Source organism: Chelonia mydas, chromosome 1 (genome assembly GCF_015237465.2).
Source record: "Chelonia mydas isolate rCheMyd1 chromosome 1, rCheMyd1.pri.v2, whole genome shotgun sequence".
NCBI classification, from domain to species: Eukaryota; Metazoa; Chordata; order Testudines; family Cheloniidae; genus Chelonia; species Chelonia mydas.
In genome coordinates this window covers 343,343,006-343,365,312 of record NC_057849.1, presented here as the reverse complement: position 1 = coordinate 343,365,312, position 22,307 = coordinate 343,343,006, and the positions used below count along the sequence as shown (strand labels likewise).

General features: G+C 68.8%; 1 protein-coding gene across 2 annotated transcripts in view; it reads left to right on the top strand.

The window, feature by feature from the left end:
• Positions 1-22,307, top strand: part of FLNC (filamin C) — a 58,426-nt gene that overhangs the window by 33,958 nt on the left and 2,161 nt on the right. The window contains exons 17-47 of one of the 2 annotated variants that reach the window (XM_037889433.2): positions 242-332; positions 731-900; positions 1,316-1,433; positions 1,889-2,151; positions 2,736-3,333; positions 4,191-4,364; positions 5,227-5,389; positions 6,059-6,219; positions 6,636-6,803; positions 7,179-7,302; positions 7,932-8,088; positions 8,612-8,801; positions 9,336-9,359; positions 9,714-9,961; positions 10,538-10,636; positions 11,243-11,342; positions 11,939-12,079; positions 12,770-12,898; positions 13,092-13,265; positions 14,476-14,637; positions 15,199-15,402; positions 16,307-16,459; positions 16,883-17,005; positions 17,426-17,668; positions 18,411-18,680; positions 19,032-19,169; positions 19,764-19,879; positions 20,412-20,544; positions 20,951-21,127; positions 21,580-21,798; positions 22,031-22,240. In XM_037889433.2, coding sequence (XP_037745361.1) covers positions 242-332; positions 731-900; positions 1,316-1,433; positions 1,889-2,151; positions 2,736-3,333; positions 4,191-4,364; positions 5,227-5,389; positions 6,059-6,219; positions 6,636-6,803; positions 7,179-7,302; positions 7,932-8,088; positions 8,612-8,801; positions 9,336-9,359; positions 9,714-9,961; positions 10,538-10,636; positions 11,243-11,342; positions 11,939-12,079; positions 12,770-12,898; positions 13,092-13,265; positions 14,476-14,637; positions 15,199-15,402; positions 16,307-16,459; positions 16,883-17,005; positions 17,426-17,668; positions 18,411-18,680; positions 19,032-19,169; positions 19,764-19,879; positions 20,412-20,544; positions 20,951-21,127; positions 21,580-21,798; positions 22,031-22,240 — 5,440 coding nt within the window. The remainder of the gene's footprint in view (positions 1-241; positions 333-730; positions 901-1,315; positions 1,434-1,888; positions 2,152-2,735; positions 3,334-4,190; positions 4,365-5,226; positions 5,390-6,058; positions 6,220-6,635; positions 6,804-7,178; positions 7,303-7,931; positions 8,089-8,611; positions 8,802-9,335; positions 9,360-9,713; positions 9,962-10,537; positions 10,637-11,242; positions 11,343-11,938; positions 12,080-12,769; positions 12,899-13,091; positions 13,266-14,475; positions 14,638-15,198; positions 15,403-16,306; positions 16,460-16,882; positions 17,006-17,425; positions 17,669-18,410; positions 18,681-19,031; positions 19,170-19,763; positions 19,880-20,411; positions 20,545-20,950; positions 21,128-21,579; positions 21,799-22,030; positions 22,241-22,307) is intronic. The other variant, XM_037889434.2, reaches the window with a different exon arrangement.

Here is a 22,307-nt window from a genome sequence, read left to right as displayed (position 1 = left end):
GGGACCCACGGCTGCGAATTCACATCCCCACTGGTGGATGCAGCCCACCCGCCCAGCTGCCGTGTTCCACCCCAGAGGGGGCAGCATGTTGGAGCCGGCTGGGCAATTGCCGGGCAGGCGGGGGGCTCCAGGAGGAGAAGCAGGAGGGTCTGCCTGGCCCTCCGTGGGATCCTGGCCCCCCAGCCCCAGGTTCCAGCCAGCAGCACTTCTCTCACCCCTCTCTCTTTCCTGTGCCCCCCAGGAAATCCCCACCAGCCCCTTCCGCATCAAGGTGGACCCGTCCCACGACGCCAGCAAGGTGAAGGCTGAGGGGCCCGGGCTCAGCAGGACAGGTGAGGGGGTGTCCGTGGGCTGGGAGGCTGCAGTGCCCCCAACCCCCCGGTCAGGGGATTGGGCCCCCCCAAGGCTGGCAGTCCCCCCTGAGCAGTATGGGGCCTGCACAGCACCCGGATGGGAGACCTCTGAAGAGAACTTGGGGTGCTTGCAGGGACAGGGTGGAGCAGGGCGGGGCTTGGGGGGGGGAGCGGGGCAGGGGCTCGGCGGGGGGCGCTGCGCTGGGGGCGGGGAGCGGGGTGGGGGCTCGGCGGGGGGCATTCTCCCAGGCAGTCAGTGCCAGCCCCGATGCCTTGCGTGGCACCAGGGGGCGCTGTGTGGCGGGTGGGTGCAGGGCGCCCGGGGGAAGCTGGGCAGGCAGGATGCTGACCCGGCGCCTCGATCCCCTTCCCGCCAGGAGTGGAGGTCGGGAAACCCACCCACTTCACCGTGTTCACCAAGGGCGCTGGCAAGGCCAAGCTGGACGTGCAGTTCGCTGGGGCGGCCAAGGGTCCAGCCGTGCGGGACTTCGAGATCATCGATAACCACGACTACTCCTACACCGTCAAGTACACTGCCGTCCAGCAGGTGAGGGGCTGGGGCGCGCGCCAGCCGGGCATCGCCCCCTTCCAGGGCTGGGCATCGCCCTCCCCCGCCCACACACCAGCCAGGCATCGCCCCCTTCCAGGGCCGGCCATCACGCCCACACACCTGCACCAGCCAGGCACCGTCCCCCTACGAGGGCTGGGCATCATCCCCCCCGCACACACACACCTAGACGGGCATCGCCCCCTCCTACAACCGGGCATCACCCTCCCCGCACATGCAGAAGCCAGGCATCGAACACACCCCACCCCACCCCCAGCCGAGCATCGTTCCCCACACGCCCAGCAACCGGAGATCGTCCCCCCCTCCCCCCTGCACACCCACAGCTGGGCTTTGCGGCTCCCTGCCGGGCATCACCCCCCGTCCGTTCCCTGACTCGGTTGCTCTCCCCGCGCAGGGCAATCTGGCTGTGACGGTGACGTACGGGGGGGACCCCGTGCCCAAGAGCCCCTTCACCGTCAGCGTGGCGCCTCCCCTGGATCTCAGCAAGGTCAAAGTGCAGGGACTCAACAACAGTGAGTGGGGGCAGGGCCGCGCCCAGAGACCCGGGGGATGGGCTGGAGGGGCTGGAAAATGCCAGGGTGATGGTTCAATGGTGTGCAGGAGGAGTGGGCGGAGATGGAGATGGCACTGCGATGTGCGGCAGGCGAGTGGGTGGGTGGGCGAGGAGCTGGCACCATGGGGTGTGGTGGGCAAAGGGTGTCACTGTGGGGCACAGCAGGCGAGGGGCTGGCATGGTGGGGTGCCAAGGGGGGGCACCGTGGGGCTTGGTGGGAGAGGTGCTCGCATTGTGGGGCACGGCGGGCGAGGGGCTGGCATGGTTGGGTGCCAAGGGGGGGCACCATGGGGCCCGGTGGGAGAGGTGCTCGCACTGTGGGGCACGGCGGGCGAGGGGCTGGCATGGTGGGGTGTGTCGGGCCAGGGGCTGGCACCGTGGGCGCGGCTCCATTGCCCTGATCTCGCACTGCAGAGGTGGACGTGGGCAGGGACCAGGAGTTCGCGGTGAACACACGTGGTGCCGGAGGGCAGGGCCAGGTGGACGTGAAGATCACCTCGCCCTCCCGCCGGCCCATCCCCTGCAAGGTGGAGACGGGCACCAGCAACGACATCCACACCGTCAAGTACATGCCCCCCGAGGAGGGGCCCTACAAGGTGGACGTGGCCTACGATGGGCACCCCGTGCCGGGCAGCCCCTTCTCCGTCGAGGGGGTGATGCCTCCGGACCCGTCCAAGGTGAGCGGCCGGGCACCATCTCCTATCGCCCTGGTAGCATGCCACGGGAGGAGTTGCTTCATACCCAGCCCCTCGGGGTTACCCCGGCTCCCCCGCCCACCCGGTCTGCTCCGGGGCGTCTTTGCGGTGCCCCCCAGTTCCCCTCTCCACTCCAGGGGCTGCGCTCCCAGCTCTCGCAGACTGGAGCTATGACATGGTCCGGCGCACGGCAGTGAGGAATTGACCCTCCGGTGCTCTGGTGCCAGGCAGAGAGCGGGCATTGCAGGACACAGGAGGGTGCTACCCGGCTAAGGAGATGCCAGGCAGTGTCCCAGGCTCCAGGGCCGGGTGGGAGGGCTGGGCCCGATGGGGTCCCTCCCAGCCTGCTCCCTGGGGCTGGATCTGGGATCACTTTTTGGGGGGCAGGGTCTGCCACTGCCCAGCCAGGCTGGGGTACCCCCCATGCCATGTAGGGAGACGTAACCCCGACCGGGAGCGGGCAGCCTTCGCGTCTCCTCCCGTGGCCAGAGGGGAGAGAAGACATCGCTGGCAGCTGCCCCCAGGGCCGTTCCTGCCCCGCTGATGTGCGCCCGCTCCCATTTCAGGTGTGCGCCTACGGGCCAGGCCTGGAAGGCGGCTTCGTGGGCAAGCCAGCCCCCTTTGCCATCGACACCAAGGGTGCGGGCACTGGCGGGCTGGGCCTGACGGTGGAGGGCCCGTGCGAGGCCAAGATCGAGTGCCAGGACAACGGGGACGGGTCGTGCTCCGTGTCCTACCTGCCGACGGAGCCGGGCGAGTACTCCATCAACATCCTCTTTGCCGAGTCCCACATCCCCGGCTCGCCCTTCAAGGCCAACATCCAGCCGCTCTTCGACCCCAGCAAGGTGACGGCCAGCGGGCCGGGGCTGGAGCGCGGCACGGCGGGTGAGACCGCCACCTTCCTGGTGGACTGCTCCAAGGCGGGCGAGGCCGCGCTCACCATCGAGATCGTCTCCGAGGCGGGGGTCAAGGCCGAGGTGGTGATCCAGAACAACCGCGACGGCACCTACACCATCACCTACAGCCCCGCCTTCCCCGGCACCTACACCATCACCATCAAGTACGGCGGGCACGCCGTGCCCAAGTTCCCCGCCCGCGTCAACGTCCAGCCCGCCGTCGACACCAGCGCCGTCAAGGTCTTCGGGCCCGGCGTGGAGCCGCGAGGTGAGGGCCCCGCTGGCTGTCCCCAGACACCCCCTGTCTACCTGTCTGTCTACACCTGTCTGTCTGTCCCCAGACACCCCCTAGCTACCAGTCTAGTTATCCCCAGCCAGCCCCTATCTACCTGTCTGTCCACACTTGTCTGTCTGTCCCCAGACACCCCCTGTCTACCTGTCTGTCTAAATCTGTCTATTTATCCCGACATCCCCTATCTACCTGTCTGTCTGTCTCCCCAAACACCCCCATCTGTCTGTCTGTCTACAACTGTCTGTCTATTTATCTTGACACCCCCATCTACCTGTCTGTCTGTCCCCAGACACCCCCATCTGTCTGTCTGTCTGTCTAGCTATCCCCCGACACCCACATCTACCTGTCTATCTGCCCATCCCTGTACACATCTATCTATCTACCCCCCCCACATCCTCTCTCTGTCTATTCCTCTATCCATCCCTGTACACACCTGTCTCTCTCTCTATCTGCCCCACATGCCCCTCCATCCATCCCCCCACACACACATCTCTCCCCCTCTGTCCCCATACCCCATCCCGTATGTCCCAGTACCCACCCCCCATCTCTGCTCTTTGGGAGTGGCCAGGCCGACCTGCTCCCTCCTGAATGGGGTCCTTTCCCTGGCCCTGTGCAGCTCTGCCTGGCTCCGGGGGCGGGATGGGGGCCCCCGGGGCCCATTGCCAGGGAAGGGGGTTCCACCAAATGTCCTGGCGGGTACCACCTCAGCCAAGATGCTGGCAGCTGATTGGCACAGCCCGGGCTCCAGCGCGCTGATAGGCCGGCGCGGCTGTCTCTGGGGGGCAGCGGCGCCCGCAGGCTGGCGCTCACCGCCCGCTCGCTCGCTCCGCCAGGTGTCCTTCGCGAGGTCACCACCGAGTTCACCGTGGACGCCCGCTCGCTCACCAAGACGGGCGGCAGCCACATCAAGGCACGCGTCATTAACCCCTCGGGCGCCAAGACGGAAACCTACCTCACAGACAATGGCGACGGGACCTACCGCGTCCAGTACACGGCCTACGAGGAGGGTAAGGAGCCCTGCCCTCCCAGTCAGGGCCACCCACAGCTCCAGCCCTGGGCTAGGCTGTCCCTGCCCTCAACGTGTAGTAGCCCTGACATTCAGACAGCACCATATAGGCCCAGGGTCAGGGTAATTATCCCCAGCGTAGAGGGGGAAACTGAGGCACACAGAGAGGTGCAACGACTGGCTGAGGTCACACTATAAATCAGTGTCCGAGTTGGGAAGGCTGGGACACCGTGGCCGAGCCGGGGGATGATTTATCGCTGGTCCATAGGGAGCAGGTGCCCTGGGCCGGGCAAGCGGGGGGCGTTCTGGTGCCCAGGCCCTGCCAGCTGCCCTGAGTCTGTGGCTATTGTTAGAGACCCCTGGCGTGCTCTGACCAGGGCGGGGGGCCCCAGGTGCACCTGTCGCCTGGGAGCTGGGTCCACGGCCCGACCCTGGTGGGGATGGGTGTGGTGGATTTGGGATTCGGGGCTTCCTGAAGGAGGATTTCACTGGGGTGGGGGTGGGACAGGTTCCAGCTCAGTTTGGGGAGGGGTGTCCCAGGGGCCTCTATACCCCATGGGGCTGCCTGGGCTGGAGGGGAAGGAACCCATGTCAAACCTAGCCTGGTTTCTCGTGATGGGGAGCAGAGACCAGGCCCCCACCTTCCCCCAGCTCCAAAATCCCAGTGGGGTCTGCGGGTGCAGCGGCCCTTGGGGACAGAGGGTTATCATGGCTCCCTGCCCCACAGTTGGCATTGCAGGCAATGGGGAGGGAGCTTCCTGACCCCTGTGTGGAACTGGGGGAACAGGGGCAGTTGGGGGGCAGGGGCAGTTGGGGGAGCAGAGGCAGCTCCTGACCCCTCCCCGCCCCGTCTGGCACACCAGGCCTGCACCGGGTGGAGGTGACATATGACGAGGTGCCAGTACCCAAGAGCCCGTTCCGCGTGGCCGTCACCGAGGGCTGCGAGCCCAGCCGTGTGCGCGCCTACGGCCCCGGCCTGGAGGGGGGGCTGGTGAACAAGTCCAACCGCTTCACCGTGGAGACCAGGTACCAGCCCCCGTCCCGCCGGGATCTGCTGGGGAGAGGGGGAGACCACGGAGCCGCCGCAGTCATGGCCCGGGCCGGGGTGGGGGATGGATGTAGGCGGTTGGCTCCCTGGCTCCCATTCCCACACCACTCCCTGCCCCATGCTGTGAAAGCCCTGAGGGGGGATGGGCACGGCCCTGCGGGAAGGAAAACCCTGTCCTGGCACTGCTGGCCGGCCACGTGGCCTGGCTCCGGAAGGTCTGGCTGGGGACTCTGGGTAACAGCACAGGGCCAGGACAGACGCTTACTAAATGCATCCACTGCGATTGGCCTGTGGAACTCCCTGCCACAAGAGGCCAAGAGCTGAGCAAGATTTTAGCAAGCCTGTGCCATGCCTGGGGCGAATGGGACCCTCCTGGCTCAGAGCAGCCGCACCGGAGATAACTGAGGGCTGGCAGCGAGGAGGGGGCTCCCTCGGGCAGGTCACCCCCTACGCTGCCTTTGGCATCAGCTGCTCCTGGCCAGAGCCCCCCTTCAGCCCCCTGACCTAGGAGCTGTGCACTGCGGGGCCAGGCCCCAGATGCCCTCCCCCCATCCCCCCACGCCTCTGCTCTGGCCCGTGGCCGAGGTGGAGCTGGATTTCCCGGGTGGTTAGCGGGGGCTCTGACCGGCCCCGGGCTCTCCTGGCAGGGGCGCTGGCACCGGCGGGCTGGGCCTGGCCATCGAGGGGCCCTCGGAGGCCAAGATGTCCTGCAAGGACAACAAGGACGGCAGCTGCAGCGTGGAGTACATCCCCTTCACGGCCGGCGACTACGATGTCAACATCACCTTCGGGGGGCGCCCCATCCCAGGTAGGGGCCACAGCCAGGGGCCACGGACAGGCTGGGCGGGGGGGCGGGGTCACAGGGCTGGGGGATGGGGTCACAGCCCGCTGAGCTGGGAGACTGGGGTCACCTCCTCGTCCTGCCATGTGCGCCTCAGGCCGGGGTGCAGCAGGGTGACTTGGTAGGAGCTGGCCAAGGGTGTGTCAGGGTGGGCTGGGTGCAGCACCGGGGTGGCTGGGCCCCCGGCTCTGGTCCGGGGCCGGGGGGCACCGGGCTGGCTGGTGTGGTGGTTCCCGGCCAGGCTGGCGGCCCCTGGGGCGTGGGGTTTGTTCCCGAGCCGGGTGTGACGTCCCCCTGAAGTCAGTGCAGGCCAGGCTCCCTGCCTTGCCCTGGGGGCTGGGGTCCAGCTGCCCCCCGGTTGGTAACCACCCCTTTCCCCACAGGGAGCCCCTTCCGAGTGCCCGTGAAGGACGTGGTGGATCCCAGCAAGGTGAAGTGCTCGGGTCCCGGGCTGGGGGCTGGCGTCCGGGCCCACGTCCCCCAGACCTTCACCGTCGACTGCAGCAAGGCCGGGCTGGCGCCCCTGGAGGTGACGGTCCTCGGGCCCTCAGGTACCTGGAGCAGACCCCTGGGCTCCCCCCACCATGGCTGGGGCAGTGCCAGGCCGGGCATGACAGGGCTGGGCGCAGGGTGGGAATGGGGCATCAAACCCCCTGGGAATGGCTTGTAGGGGGGTGGGATAACTCAAGGGGTGGGGAATGGGGTGGCTCATAAGGGGCGGGGGATGGGTCAGCTTGGGGTTGGGGGTGGGGGATGGGAAGGCTTGGCGGAAGGGGTGGCCTATGGGGAGAGGGGGCTTGGGGCAGCCCCTGCTACCCATCCCCCCTCATTCCCCCCCTTGCGGGGCTCTGAGCAGGGCGGTACCCATTGGGGGGGCTCCCCTGGTGCCCGCACTGAGCCCGCTGGGCTGTGCCCCTCTGCCGCAGGCCTGGCCGAGCCGGTGGACGTGCGGGACAACGGGGACGGCACCCACAAGGTGAACTACACCCCGGCCAGCGACGGGCCCTACACCGTGGCCGTCAAGTACGCCGACCAGGAGGTGCCGCGCAGGTGAGCCCGGTGGAGGGGTAGTGTGGGGGGAGGGGGCTAGTGCCAGCGGGGGGGAGCACAAGGCCGAAGTACAATGGCTGCTGGAGCCCGCGGGCCTGGCTGGACAAATAGCCGGCCGGAGGCAGGGGCTGGGGCAGGCTCCGGAGTAAGGTCAGATTGAGTCCTAACCGTCCCGGAGTGCCAGGCTCGGGGCTCCTGCCCCGCTGGGGATGGAGCCGGGCTGGACTCTGGTGCAGCGTCTCCCCGCAGGGCAAGGAGCCTCCTCGGCTTCAACGCTTCCTGGGTCTGACCTTGGAGCATTCAGCCCCCGGCTCACCCCGTGAGTCCACCTGGCTGGGACACCTGGGGCAGCCTCGCACGCCCCCAAAGTGGCCCTGCACCCCCACTCCGCAGCCCGCAGGGACTCAGCCAGCGTGGGACACAGGGGGGTTATTAGTGGTCGGGAACAGAGCTGGTTAGCCCAGAAAGCAGGAAGTTACAGCAAAGTCCAGCTTGGGGGGACCAGAGCCCTGGGCTCTCCCCCCTCCCCCCGAGTCCCAAACCTGGAGACGGACCAGTTTCCACCAGCCCAGGCTCAGTCACGCCCGGCTGGCCCGGCCCAGCTCTGACTCCGGCCTCTCCACCTCCAGCCCGTTTAAGATCAAGGCGCTGCCGGCTCACGATGCCAGCAAGGTGCGGGCCAGCGGGCCAGGCCTCAGTGCCGCGGGCATCCCCGCCAGCCTGCCCGTGGAGTTCACCATCGACGCGCGTGACGCCGGCGAGGGGCTGCTCACTGTGCAGATCCTGGTGAGTGCTGGCACGGCTCCGGCGTGCTCTGCAACCAGGCGCTGGGGGCCGGGGCCCAAGGCTCTGATGGGGGTGCTCTGCAACCAGGCTGGGGGGCCCATGGTGTTGTGATTGTGGGGTACCAGGCGGGGGGGCCTAGGGCTCTGTTGGGATGGTACCAGGCTGGGGGGCTCAGGGCTCTCATGGCGGGGTACCAGGCTGGGGGGCCCATGGTGTTGTGATTGTGGGGTACCAGGCGAGGGGGCCCAGGGCTCTGTTGGGGTGATACTGGGCTAGGGGGGCCCAGGGCTCTGATGGCAGGGTGCCAGGCTGTGGGGGCCCATGGCTGTGATGGGGGGGTACTGGGCTGTGGGGGCCCATGGCTGTGACCGGGGGGGTACTGGGCTGGGGGGCTCATGGCTGTGATGGGGGCACTAGCCCCCTAGGGGTTGGAAGGGAGGGCCCCCAGGCCAGACTCTGCCCGCTGCCCTGGGCTGGGGAGCTGGGGTGGCTGAGCGGCTGTGACCCGTCTGTGCCTGGCCAGGATCCTGAGGGCAAGCCCAAGAAGGCCAACATCCGGGACAACGGGGATGGCACCTACACGGTGTCCTACGTGCCCGACCTGACAGGGCGCTATACCATCACCATCAAGTATGGGGGCGACGAGATCCCCTTCTCGCCCTTCCGCACCCTGGCCCAGCCCAGCGGCGACGCCAGCAAGTGTCTGGTCACAGGTGGGTCCAGCCCCACGCGGCCCCCAGACTCTGCCCCACGCGTCCTCCGGCCCCTGCCTGATGCAGCCCCTGGGCTCTGCCCCACAGGCCCTCCGCCCCATGCGCCCTCTGGCCCACGCATCCTCCGGCCCCTCCTGATGCAGCCCCTGGACTCTGCCCCATGCGCCCTCCGGCCCCTGCCCCCTGTGACCCCCCCCGAACTCTGCCCCACGTGCCCTCCAGCCCCTGCCCCAGGTAGCCCCCAGACTCTGCCCCATGCGGACTCCTGCCCCCTGTGGCCCCCAAACTCTGCCCCATGCCCCCACGCAGCCACTGACCCCCGCCCCACGTGGCCTCCGCCCCATGCAGCCTCCACGGCCTCCGGCGCCCCCACGCAGCCTCTGTGGCTTCCAGCCCCCCTCCTGCCCCACACGGCCTCCAGTCCCCCGCCCCACATGGCCTCTGGCCTCTGCCCCTCGCTCCCGACCCGAAGCCCCATTCCCCAGCTCTGTGGCTGGCCCCGTTCTCACAAGTTTTCCCTCCCTCTCTTTGCAGTGTCCATTGGGGGCCATGGACTGGGTAAGTCCTGCTCTCTGGGGCTGGGGGAGGCTCTGGCCATTGTGAGCCATGGGGGGGACCCGGGGCACGGCCAGGCTAAGCAGGGCAATGCGGCCAGAAGCCAGGGCCTCTGGTGGTTGCTCTGAGCCCGACTCCTAGGGCGTGGGCTGCCTGGGGTGGGATTTGAACCCCTGGCTGAGGGCAGGGATCACAGCTCCTCCCAGTGGCTGGCCAGGGCCCCTACAACACCCTGGCCATGCTCAGCTCCCTTCGGCTGGGTGGGTGGGGTGGCAGGGCTAGATGCCATCCCTGCTTGTGGGCACGGCCCTGGCACCTGCCCCCCCTCCTTGCCGACCACATCCCTCCACCCCGCAGGCGCCTGCCTGGGCCCCACCATCCAGATTGGGGAGGAGACGGTGATCACGGTGGATGCCAAGGCGGCAGGCAAGGGGAAGGTGACGTGCAAGGTGTCCACGCCGGACGGGGCCGAGCTGGACGTGGACGTGGTGGAGAACCACGACGGCACCTTCGACATCTACTACACGGCGCCCGAGCCGGGCAAATACGTCATCACCATCCGCTTCGGGGGCGAGCTCATCCCCAACAGCCCCTTCCACGTGCTGGTGGGTCCGGGGGCGAGCGAGCTCGGCGGGGTGGGGCTGGGCCGGCCGTGGGCGGGGAGACCTGCTGGGAAACCTGGGGGTTGGGGGTCCCGCTGGGACTGTCGGGGTCAGCGCTGGCCCCAGTGCGGCACTAGGGGGCGCTGTGCTGGGGGGAGGAGGGGGGGAGCTCAGTGTGCTCCCCTTGTCAGTGCTGGCCCCAGTGCGGCACTAGGGGGCGCTGTGCTGGGGCTCAGGAGGGGGTGTAGGCCCCTTGTCAGTACCGCAGGGTGGCACTAGGGGGCGCCGAGCTGCCATCGTGCAGCGTGTGGGGGCCCTGGGTGTTACAGGTCCCCCAGCTGGGGTGCGGCAGGGGAGCCCCACCTTAGCTGCAGGGCCCCTTCCTCGCTGGACGCTATTGCTGCGGGACTGTTAGCCAGCTGCCGCGTCCCACCCCAGAGGTGGCTGCATTTCAGTGCCGGGCGAGCGATCCCTGCGCCTGGTCTGTGGGATCCTGCGGGGCTCCCCCCAGGAGCGTGGCTACGAGCCACGGAGCCCGGCATGGCCGCCTGCGTTAACCTGTTCCTTGCCTCCCGCCAGGCGTGCGAGACCATCCCCCACGTCGAAGAGCCGTGCGACTCGCTCCAGTTGCACCAGCCCTTCTCTCCGCACCAGGCTGGCGGCTACCCGGCGCGCTGGGTACCAGGAGCCCCCCTCGGCCCCGCTGCCTCTCTCTGCCCTATCCTGCTGTCTCTCCCCCATCTCTGCCCAGGACGCTTCTTGGTTCTGAGCCCTGGGCTCGCTTGGGCCCCCCTCGCCCTCAGCAGGGCACCCACCAGCCTCCGTCGTTACCCTCCCTTGTAGGTGCCCGGGCATGTGCCCAGGGGCGAATCCCCCGGGTGCCTGGTGCGCCGTGGCCATGCGTGGCCACTGCCTGTCTCACACCCAGCTGGCACAGGCCCCGGCTCCGTGTGCCAATGCCAGGCAGGCTTGAGGGCAGTCGCAGACTCGGGGGGACCCCCGCCTGTCTCCCTTAAGAGAGGGTTTTGGTGCCACGGGATGAGGGTCCCCCCAAAGCTCTGGGTGCAGTGATTTCCCCCCCCCCGCACAATGAGCTCCACCCGTCTGGGGTACCTGCGCCAGGTCCCCACACCCTCACGCCCCCCTTCTCTTGCAGCTCTGTCTCCCATGGGCCCGTGCGGGGCCCTGGGCCTGTCGCTCTCTGCTCCTGTCCTGCTCCGCCTCAGGCACCCTGCCTGCCTTGCCAATGCTCTCTCTCTCTGCCCCCTCCCTCCACCCCGCCAGGCCACGGACCAGCCCGTCGTGCCCGCCGAGAGCCTGGACTCCATGCTGCGGCCCTTCAACCTCGTCATCCCCCTCACCGTGCAGAAAGGGGAGATCACCGGTACGGGCGGGGGGAGCCGGGCACCGCGCCACAGGGGCCCTGTGGGCGGGGCACCAGCCTGGGGTGGGCGGCGTGGGGCCTCCAACCCAGTTCCACAGCACCAGGCAGGGCGGGACGGCACTGCGGGGGGAGAGGTCGGGGGGGGGGGTTGGAGCGAGTGGGTGGGAGAGGAGGTTGGGGGTGGGTCAGGGTGGGAGAGCTCAGGAGCAGAGCAGGTGTTGGGGTGGGAGAGTTGAGGGTGTGGGAGAGCTGGGGGGGGGTTGGAGGGAGGGGGTACGGGTGGGAGAGTTCAGGGGGGTAGTAACGGGGGAGAGCTCAGGAGCAGAGCAGATGTTGAGGTGGGAGAGATGAGGGTGTGGGAGAGCTGGGGGGGTTGGAGGGAGGGGGTACGGGTGGGAGAGTTCAGGGGGGTACTAACGGGGGGAGTGCTCGGGGGCAGAGCAGGTGTGGGGGTGGGAGACCTGGGGGGGCGGACCAGGGGGAGAGCTGGTGGGGAGCGGAGCAGTGTGGGAGGCATGGGGCAGTGCCTGGGCAGGCAGAGGGAGCCCGCTGATGGTGTGTTCCCCCCCCCTCCCCCCGCCATTCCCTCCCCCCAGGCGAGGTGCGCATGCCCTCGGGGAAGACGGCCCGGCCCAGCATCACGGATAACAAGGACGGGACGGTGACTGTGAGGTTCGCACCTGTGGAGAAGGGGCTGCACGAGATGGACATCAAATACGATGGCAACCACATCCCCGGTGAGCGACCAGCCGCCCACAGCTGGGGGGCTCCAGGACCCGCCCGGCCACGGCTCCTGGGGGGTTGGGGGACACCTGGGACCGGCCCACCCGCAGCTCCCCATGGGGGTGATGGGAGTACCCCGCCCTCGTCCCTTCCCCTTGTTAACGAGATGGGATGCTCCCGACAGGGCCTTGCCCTGTATGCCAGGCCCAGGGGGTCCCATGGGGAGAAGGCCCGAGAGAGCCCTGGGGCCATCCCCTCAGCCCCCAGATGATCCCCCCCACCTTGGTGCCATGGCCCCTTCCTCCCCAGCCCCCAGGCTCTGCCCCCTCCGCAGAGCCAGCACCCCCTAGCGCCAGCCTGGTTCTGAGGAGCCGGCCCCCCATGGCCCCTGAGAGCCCAGGCCTTGTGGGCGGGGGGCGCTAGGGCTTTCTCGAGCCTTCTCCCCATGGGACCCCCTGCCCCTGGGGTCCCCAGGGCTCAGCACCAGCCTCTCCCTCCAGGCTGGGCCAAGCTGGAAGGCTCTGAGCCTGGCCCAGCCCCTGGGGCCATGCCCCCCAGAATCCCTCTGCAAGCCCCCACTCCTCCCTGCCCCACAGGACCTCCAGTGTCCCATGAGCCCCCTATCAGGGTGCCCCTGCCCCCCAGGACCGCCCCACACACCCCACCAGCCCCCAGTCACGGTGCCCCTGCCTCCCCCTCCCCAGGGAGCCCCCTGCAGTTCTACGTGGACGCCATCCACCCCCGCCACGTCAGCGCCTATGGGCCCGGCCTGAGCCACGGCATGGTCAACAGGCCGGCCACCTTCACCATCGTCACCAAGGGCGCCGGCGAAGGTACCGGGGGGGCAGCTGGGGGCAGGGAAAGGAGGGGTGGGGCAGGGCTGGGGAGCTGGCAGGGGAAGGTTGACGGGAGGATGGGGGGCTGGTGGGGGAGGATGGGCAGGGCAGTCTGGGGGGAAGGGCAGGGGGCAGGCAGGGGAAGGGCGGGGGGCCGTGGTTGCGGCACCCCTGACGGCCGGCTCCCCAGGGGGGCTGTCGCTGGCCGTGGAGGGCCCGTCCAAGGCCGAGATCACTTGCAAAGACAACAAGGACGGGACCTGCACCGTGTCCTACCTGCCCACCGCACCCGGCGACTACAGCGTCATCGTCCGCTTCGACGAGCAGCACGTCCCGGGGAGCCCCTTCACTGCCAAGATCACCGGTGAGCTACCCCGCCGGGCCCCCGCCTGCCCCCAACCAGTCCCCAGAGCCACCACCACTCCGCCGGGCCCCCACCGAGCCCCTGGAGCCCCCACCACCCCGACGGACCCTCACCTACACCTGATGGACCCCCACTCAGCCACCGGGGCCCCTGCCAGCCCACTGGGCCTCCACCGAGCCCCTGGGGCCCCCACCACCCAGACGGACCCCCACCTGCCCTCACCCAGGCCCCGGAGCCCTCGCCACCCCAACAGACCCCCACCCAGCCCCCAGGACCCCTGCCTGCCCCTGCCCGGCCACTTCCCCCTGCAACAGGCCCCTCCCTGTGGCCCAGCTGCACCCCCCAAACCCTCCCCCCACCCCCGGGTGCGCCCCCCAGTAACAACCCCCGCTCCCGCCATCTGGGGATGTCAAGGTTCCCTGCCCACTCTGAACTCTAGGGTACAGATGTGGGGACCTGCACGAAAACCCCCTAAGCTTATTCTTACCAGCTTAGGTTAAAACTTCCCCAAGTTACAAACTATTTTACCTTTTGCCCTTGGACTTTATTGCTGCCACCACCAAGCGTCTAATCAATATATAACAGGGAAGGAGCCCGCTTGGAAACGTCTTTCCCCCCAAAATCCTCCCCAAACCCTACACCCCCTTTCCTGGGGAATGCTTGATAACAATCCTCACCAGTTTGCATAGGTGACCACAGACCCAAACCCTTGGATCTTAAGAACAATGAAAAAGCATTCAGATTCTTAAAAGAAGAATTTTAATAGAAGTAAAGGAATCACCTCTGTAAAATCAGGATGGTAGATACCTTACAGGGTAATTAGATTCAAAACATAGAGAATCCCTCTAGGCAAAACCTTAAGTTACAAAAAAGACACCCAGACAGGGATAGTCATTCTATTCAGCACAGCTCTTGTCTCAGCCATTTAAAGAAATCATAATCTAACACGTCTCTAGCTAGATTACTGACTAAGTTCTAAGACTCCATTCCTGTTCTGTCCCCGGCAAAAGCATCACACAGACAGAGAGAGAGAGGCTTTGTCCCCCCCTGCGCCCCTCCAGCTTTGAAAGTATCTTGTCCCCGCATTGGTCATTGTGGTCAGAGGCCAGCAAGGTTACCTTTAGCTTCTTCACCCTTCACAGGTGAGAGGGTTTTGCCTCTGGCCAGGAGGGATTTAAAGGTGGTTAGCCTCCCTTTGTATTTATGACAGGGGACGACTCCATGCGGACGTCCCAGCTCAACGTGGGCACCTCCACCGACGTGTCGCTCAAGATCAGCGAGAGCGACCTGAGCCTGCTGACGGCCTCCATCCGGGCGCCCTCCGGCCACGAGGAGCCCTGCCTGCTCAAGAGGCTGCCCAACCGCCACATCGGTACAGCCCCGGGGGCGGGGCAGCGGGCCGGCACGGGAGGGGGCACCGGGCCTGCTGGGCCCGTGGCTCTGGCGTGGGCGGCGGGGGAGGGGGCACCGGGCCTGCTGGGCCTGTGGCTCTGGCATGGGTGGCGGGGGAGGGAGCACCGGGCCGGCTGGGCCCGTGGCTCTGGCGTGGGCGGAGGGGGAGGGGGCGCTGGGCCCGTGGCTCTGGCGTGGGCGGCGGGGGAGGGGGCACCGGGCCTGCTGGGCCCATGGCTCTGGCGTGGGCGGCGGGGGAGGGGGCACCAGGCCGGCTGGGCCCGTGGCTCTGGCATGGGTGGCAGGGGAGGGAGCGCCGGGCCGGCTGGGCCCGTGGCTCTGGCGTGGGCGGCGGGGGAGGGAGCGCCGGGCCGGCTGGGCCCGTGGCTCTGGCGTGGGCGGCGGGGGAGGGAGCGCCGGGCCGGCTGGGCCCGTGGCTCTGGCGTGGGCGGCGGGGGAGGGGGCGCCGGGCCGGCTGGGCCCGTGGCTCTGTGCAGCGGTTCCCATCGCCCGCGGGCACTGACCTGCCCGTCTCCCCCAGGCATCTCATTCACCCCCAAGGAGGTGGGGGAGCACGTGGTGAGTGTGCGGAAGAGCGGGAAGCACGTCTCCAACAGCCCCTTCAAGATCCTGGTGGGGCAGTCGGAGATCGGCGACGCCAGCAAGGTGAAGGTGTGGGGCAAGGGGCTGGTGGAGGGGCACACCTTCGAGGTGTCTGAGTTCATCGTGGACACCCGCACCGCAGGTGAGGCTCATGCTGGGGAGTGGCGGGGGGGCTCCCAACAGGGCTGGGATCTGGGGGACAATCTGGGGGACGTCCTGACCAGAGCTGGGGGGCATGGATCCAGCCTGGAATTGACCCCAGGGGAAGGACGGGGAACCCCATTCCCCCTGACAAGGGGGGGCTCCGGCGATTAGGTCTAGCTGGGGCTGAGCCCTTGGGAACGAAGTGTGGGGCTGACCTCCACATGCCCAGTGCAGGGGGGGGCTCCTGCTGGTGCTGTGGGGGTCCCAGGCGCTGTGCTGACGGGCAATGTGCCCTGTGGGGGGCTCCGGCTGGCACTGTGGGGGTCCCAGGTGCTGTGCTGACGGGCAGCGTGCCCTGTGGGGGGGCTCCGGCTGGCGCTGTGGGGGTCCCAGGCGCTGTGCTGACGGGCAATGTGCCCTGTGGGGGGCTCCGTCTGGTGCTGTGGGGGTCCCAGGTGCTGTGCTGACGGGCAGTGTGCCCTGTGGGGGGCTACAGCTGGCGTTGTGGGGGTCCCAGGCGCTGTGCTGACGGGCAGCGTGCCCGGTTGGGGCTTGCGGCTGGCGCTCTGGGGTCCCAGGCACTGTGCTGACGGGCAGTGTGCCCTGTGGGGGGCTCCGGCTGGCGCTGTGGGGGTCCCAGGCACTGTGCTGACGGGCAGTGTGCCCTGTGGGGGGCTCCGGCTGGCTCTGTGGGGGTCCCAGGCACTGTGCTGACGGACAGTGTGCCCTGTGGGGGGCTCCGGCTGGCGCTGTGGGGGTCCCAGGCACTGTGCTGACGGACAGTGTGCCCTGTGGGGGGCTCCGGCTGGCGCTGTGGGGGTCCCAGGCGCTGTGCTGACGGGCAGTGTGCCCGGTTGGGGGCTCTGGCTGGCGCTGTGCCCCTGACGCTCACTCGCCCCCAGGCTATGGCGGGCTGGGCCTGTCCATCGAGGGGCCCAGCAAGGTGGACATTAACTGCGAGGACGTGGAGGACGGCACCTGCAAGGTGACCTACTGCCCCACCGAGCCCGGCAACTACATCATCAACATCAAGTTCGCCGACAAGCACGTGCCAGGTGCGGGGGGCATGGCCGGGGCACAGCCAGGCTGGCTGAGACTGGCCCCCGGGGACGGCAGCCTGCCAAGGGGAATGTGGTTCAGTGGAGCAGCTAGAGCGGGGGGAAGGGCTGGGAGCCAGGACTCCTGGGTTCTATCCCCAGCTCTGCTACTGAAGGCAGAGAAGCAACCCAGGTGGCTCCTGGGCATTGGGGAAGCCGTTTCCGTGCCTCGGTTTCCCCTCAGCCCAGGGGGTGCAGGCACCAAGCCCCTGGCTGAAGTTGTTTGGAAGTGCCAGGGGCTGCATTGTGTCAGGCTCCCCCGAGGCGCCCTGCCACCCCCCACGGGGGGGGGGGGTGCCACGGACGGGGCAGTGGCGGGGCAGGTGCTGCGGGCAGGGTTGGGGCAGGGCGGGCGCGGCTGACTGGCGTGTCCGTGTACAGGGAGCCCCTTCACGGTGAAGGTGACGGGCGAGGGGCGCATGAAGGAGAGCATCACGCGCCGGCGCCAGGCACCCTCCATCGCCAGCATCGGCAGCACCTGCGATCTCAACCTCAAGATCCCAGGTACAGCCTGGGGGGGGAAACGGGGGGCAGCTCTGCTCCGAGCCTGCGGAACATGCCCAGCCCCGTGGGCCTGGTCTGGGGCCCCCAGCCCTGTGCCATATGCAGCCGGGCAGGAGGGAACACTGATGTGGGGCGGGGGGGGGGGCTGCCTGCCCCGCCTGGGCCCCTGGCAGGAAGGCTGAGCCCTGTAGATGGGGGGCCAGGACTGGGAGCCTTTCGCAGCCCTCGGTGGGCTTGGGGCCGGGGTGGAAATGACGGGGAGGGCCCTTCCCTGGCAGTGGGAGGCTGCTGGCTCTGGGGAGGAGCAGGCACTGCGGGGGGCGGGCGGGAGACGTGCGGGGGGTCCAGGCCTGGGGGCGGGGGCAGAGGGGCAGGGGCCCAGCGCCCCCTCTCTGATTCCCGCCCCCCGGCGCGGCGCAGGGAACTGGTTCCAGATGGTGTCAGCGCAGGAGCGGCTCACGCGGACCTTCACGCGCAGCAGCCACACGTACACGCGCACGGAGCGCACCGAGATCAGCAAGACGCGGGGCGGCGAGACCACGCGGGAGGTGCGGGTGGAGGAGTCCACGCAGGTCGGCGGGGCCCCCTTCCACAACGTCTTCGGCGACTTCCTGGGCCGCGAGAGCCTCGGGTCCTTCGGCAGCATCGCCCGGCCCCAGGAGGGTGCGTGCCCGGCACGGGGGAAAGAGCCTCAAACTGTGGAGCAGTGGGGGGGGGGCACATGTGTGCCTTATCCATGGGCAGCAGCATGGCAGCTGTGGGGGGGCGTCCTGCCCTTGGGGGCACTGGGGGAGGCGGCTGCGCCCCCTCATGCACAGGGCAGCCGGAGCTTGTCCCTGGCTCTGCCGGGGCAGGCGGAAAGGATGGGGCAGCCCTGGGGGTCTTCTGGGCACATCGGGTTTGCAGGCGCGTCCCACGCAAACGTGTCGGTGTCTTCCACGCGAGCCACGAGGCACTAGGGGGCGCTGTGCTGCAGGGGGTGCTCTCCCCTCACAGTCAGTGCTGGCCCCGATGCCCCAGGGTGGCACTAGGGGGCGCTCTGCTGCTGGCCCCATCTCTGGCCGTTGTCACCCCCTGGCTCTTTGCCCCACAGGGGCGTTAGCCCCGGTACCCTGCCCAGATCCCAGGGCAGGTGACTCCGTGCCCACTCCCTGCCCGTTCATCCCAGGACCCTCCTTCCTTCCTGTCCCAAACTGCCCTGGGGCGGGTGCCGCAGCTGCCTGCCGGCTTGTGGCTCAGCACCCCCCGAGTGTGGCAGGGACAGCCTGTGCCCGCTGGGGCCGTGCGGGTGGTCAAGTCTGCGGATGTCAGATGTGCCCTGCCCCAGAGGTGGCTGCATGGCAGTGCTGGCGGCAGGGGGAGGGCTGTGATTGGCTGACGGCCCCGCCCGTCTCTCATTGCCCAGGCGAGGCGGGCGCCCCGACCATGACGGCCCAGGTGACCAGCCCGTCGGGGCAGACGGCCGACGCGGAGATCATCGAGGGCGAGGACAGCGCCTACAGCGTGCGCTTCGTGCCCCAGGAGATGGGCGCCCACACCGTCCACGTCAAGTACCGCGGGCAGCACGTGCCTGGCAGCCCCTTCCAGTTCACCGTGGGGCCCATGGGCGAGGGGGGCGCCCACAAGGTGCGGGCTGGGGGCACTGGCCTGGAGAGGGGCGTCGCTGGAGTGCCAGGTAGGGGGTCCTGCACCGGGTGGGCACCAGAGCCCGCAGGGCTGGAGGGGAGCATGGGGCATTGGGGGTAGGGGGGAGAGATTGGAGGGCTTGGGCATTGGGATGGGGGCGGCTCGGGCATTTGGGTGGGCTTAGGCATTGGGATGGGGGCGGCTCGGGCATTAGGGGGGGCTTAGGCATTGGGATGGGGGCAGCTTGGGCATTTAGGGGGGGCTTGGGCATTGGGAGGGGGGCAGCTCGGGCATTTGGGGGTGGCTGGGACGTTGGGGGGGCAGCTGGGGCCCCAGGGGAGCTGGAGTGTAGGGTGTGCTGGGCCCAGAACCCGCCCCTGACGGCGCGCTCTGCCCCCAGCCGAGTTCAGCATCTGGACACGGGAGGCGGGCGCTGGGGGCCTCTCCATCGCCATCGAGGGGCCCAGCAAGGCCGAGATCGCCTTTGAGGACCGGAAGGACGGCTCCTGCGGCGTCTCCTACATCGTGCAGGAGCCAGGTGGGTGCGGGGAGCCGGGCCCCAGCTCCTCACTGCCCCGCCAGCCCCCCGTCTGCCCCCCGTCTGCCTGGCTGTCCTCCATAGCCTGGGCTGCTGCCGCCCGTGGGTCGGACCCCTCGTGTCCCGCTGTGGGGCGGCCGGCGGTGCAGAGGCCGGCAATCCCTGGGCTCCGTCCCCTGCACGTCGCTCCCAGGCGTCCCCCCACCGGCATGGAGGGCCCTGCACGTCCCCACAGCCATCCCACACCCCCAGCCTCCTGCTCCCAATCTGGCAGCTTTGGGGGGCAAAGGAGTCCTTCCCCCACCAGATCAGGCTGCCCCTTTCTACCCCCAGACCCCCTCCGTCTGCGGGGCCCCTTGAACCCGGCCTGGCCAGCTCTCTGGGTCCTCCGGGGCCAACTGCCTGGCCTGGGAGCTGCAGGACTCAGCCCCCAGGGACTCAGTGGCCCTGGGGCCAGCACCCAATCCCTGCTCCCGTCATGGTGCCAGCCCTGGGCCCATGGGACCCGGCACAGGTCGGCAGCCTGGTCTTTAGAGCTGCGCCGGTGCCCCGGGCTGCCGGGCCTGAGCCTGACCCGCTGGCTCTGCTCCCCAGGGGACTACGAGGTGTCCATCAAGTTCAACGAGGAGCATGTCCCCGACAGCCCCTTCGTGGTGCCGGTGGCCTCCCTCTCCGACGACGCCCGCAGGCTGACGGTGACCAGCCTCCAGGTACCACGTGGCCAGCCTGGCGGGGGGGCGGGCGCTCGGTGCCAGGGGCCAGTGCACACAGTGCTGGCACCAGAGGGATGCGAGCCACGGTCCCGCCAGGGCCGCTCAGTCCCAACTCGCAGCCCCCTGATAGCCCAGCCCTGAAGTCCCCCTCCCAGCTCTGCCGATACCCCTCAATCCTGACTCTCAGCCCCCCCACCCCTCCCCCCCACCAGGGCCCCTCAGTCCCAACCCGCAGCCCCCTGCATGTCCCCCAGCAGATGGGGCGATTGCAGTGGGGCCATGGTCCCTGCAGCCTGGAAAGACCCCAGAACCGCGACCATGTGCCCATCTGGTCCGGGGAGCAGATCTAGCAGGGGGCAGGGCTTTGACGTGCCCACTGCTGTGGGTCTCCCCCTGCCCCCCTCTGTGCTGGGGGGTGACGGTCCCACCCTGGGTTAACCCAAGGCTCCACTGGCCTCCCCCCGGAAACCGGCCCCTGCCACTCCCAGCATCGCCCCGGCCTCGGCGTCACCCCCCTTTGCCATTGCAGGAGACAGGGTTAAAGGTCAACCAGCCAGCGTCCTTCGCGGTGCAGCTCAACGGGGCGCGGGGCGTGATCGACGCCAAAGTGCACACGCCCTCGGGCATGGTGGAGGAGTGCTACATCTCGGAGCTGGACAGCGGTGAGGGCGCCCGGGCTCAGGGCAAGCGCGAGGGTCGGGCCATGGGCAGGAGGAGGTGCCCAGGGCTGGCCAGATGGGCGATTGCACCAAGGCTCCGGGCCGGGGGCGGTTTTGCCCCACAGGGGCCTGGAGACTCAGAAGATGCAGAGCCAGTAACTGGCCTGAGGGTGGCGCCGTCTTAGCTGGACCCCAGTGAGCAGCCTTGGCAGCCTGTGCCAGGCCGGACGGGTTCCTCAGAGCCGCTAGGCGGGTTCCTCACACCCCCTGAGCCTTGGGTGGGCTGGACGGGTGCCGGCGAGGGGCTGGGCGGGTTCCTCAGACCCACCGAGGCTCGGTGTGTCTTCCGGGCCAGGCGGATGCTGGCAAGGGGCCGGGCCGGGCTCTCTAAGCCCTGCTCTCCCCACAGATAAATCCACCATCCGGTTCATCCCGCGCGAGAACGGCGTGCACTCTATCGACGTCAAGTTCAACGGGCGCCACATCCCGGGCAGCCCCTTCAAGATCCGCGTGGGGGAGCAGAGCCAGGCTGGGGACCCGGGCCTCGTCTCTGCTTACGGTCCGGGCCTGGAGGGCGGCATCACAGGTAGGGGCCCGCGGCCCGCTCCCAACCCTGCCCCTGGCTGCTCTCTGCAGGGGGGAAGGACGTGGCGCCGGCTGGTGCCCTTGTGCCCAGCCTGGCGCCACTTGAGGGAGGGGATCCAGGCACCGGAGCCAGTCCCCGAGCCTGGATGGGAGCCTGCCAAGGAGATCCAGCGGGCAGTGGGGTGGGTTGGGGAAGGGGGCATTCTGCCCTGGGCTGCCCCCACATGTGCTGGCACTCGGGGGACTGTGCCCGTCTCTCTCCCGACACCCAGAGGTGTAACCCTCGGAGGTTGGTATCTCCCCCTTGTGGGCACCCACGGCCCTCACTGTCCCCGGCTCCGCGTAGCTTCTGGCACTGCAGCCCCCTGCCCCTCCATTGTGGAGAGTCCCTGCTCCTGGCACCCGGGGTCTGGGTCCGGCAGGCGCTGCCCCCTAACCCCTGTCCCGTCCCAGGCGTGTCCTCGGAGTTCTTCGTCAACACCGTGAACGCTGGCTCGGGCGCCCTGGCCGTCACCATCGACGGCCCCTCCAAGGTGAAACTGGACTGCCAGGAGTGCCCCGAGGGCCACCGAGTCACCTACACGCCCATGGCGCCCGGCAGCTACCTCATCTCTATCAAGTACGGCGGCCCCCAGCACATCGTGGGCAGCCCCTTCAAAGCCAAGGTCACAGGTACGGCCACGCATGGGGAGGGGGCGGAGCCTGGCCACGCATGGTTGGTGGGGCAGGGTCCCAGCCATGCCCTCGGCTGGGGTGCAGGGGAGGATCCTGGTCGGGCTGGGGGGCGTGAAAGGTGGGTGTGGGGCTCAGGCAGCAGGGGCTGGCTGGCTGGAGGCTGCAGGCCAGAAGGGGGTCACCGCGTGGGTGGGGGTGGTTGGTTACGTGTCCCCCTGCCCCTCTCCAGGGCCACGTCTCTCCGGCGGCCACAGCCTCCACGAGACGTCCACTGTCCTGGTGGAGACGGTCACCAAGTCCTCGTCCTCCGTGGGCAGCAGCTTCAGCTCCATGCCCAAGTTCTCCTCCGACGCCAGCAAGGTGGTGGCCCGGGGGCCCGGGCTCACCAAGGCCTTCGTGGGCCAGAAGAACACCTTTACCGTGGACTGCAGCAAGGCTGGTACGGGAGGGGCGGGGCCTGGCCTCATGGGGCGGGGTCTAGTGGGAAGGGCGGGTTCTGGCCTCCA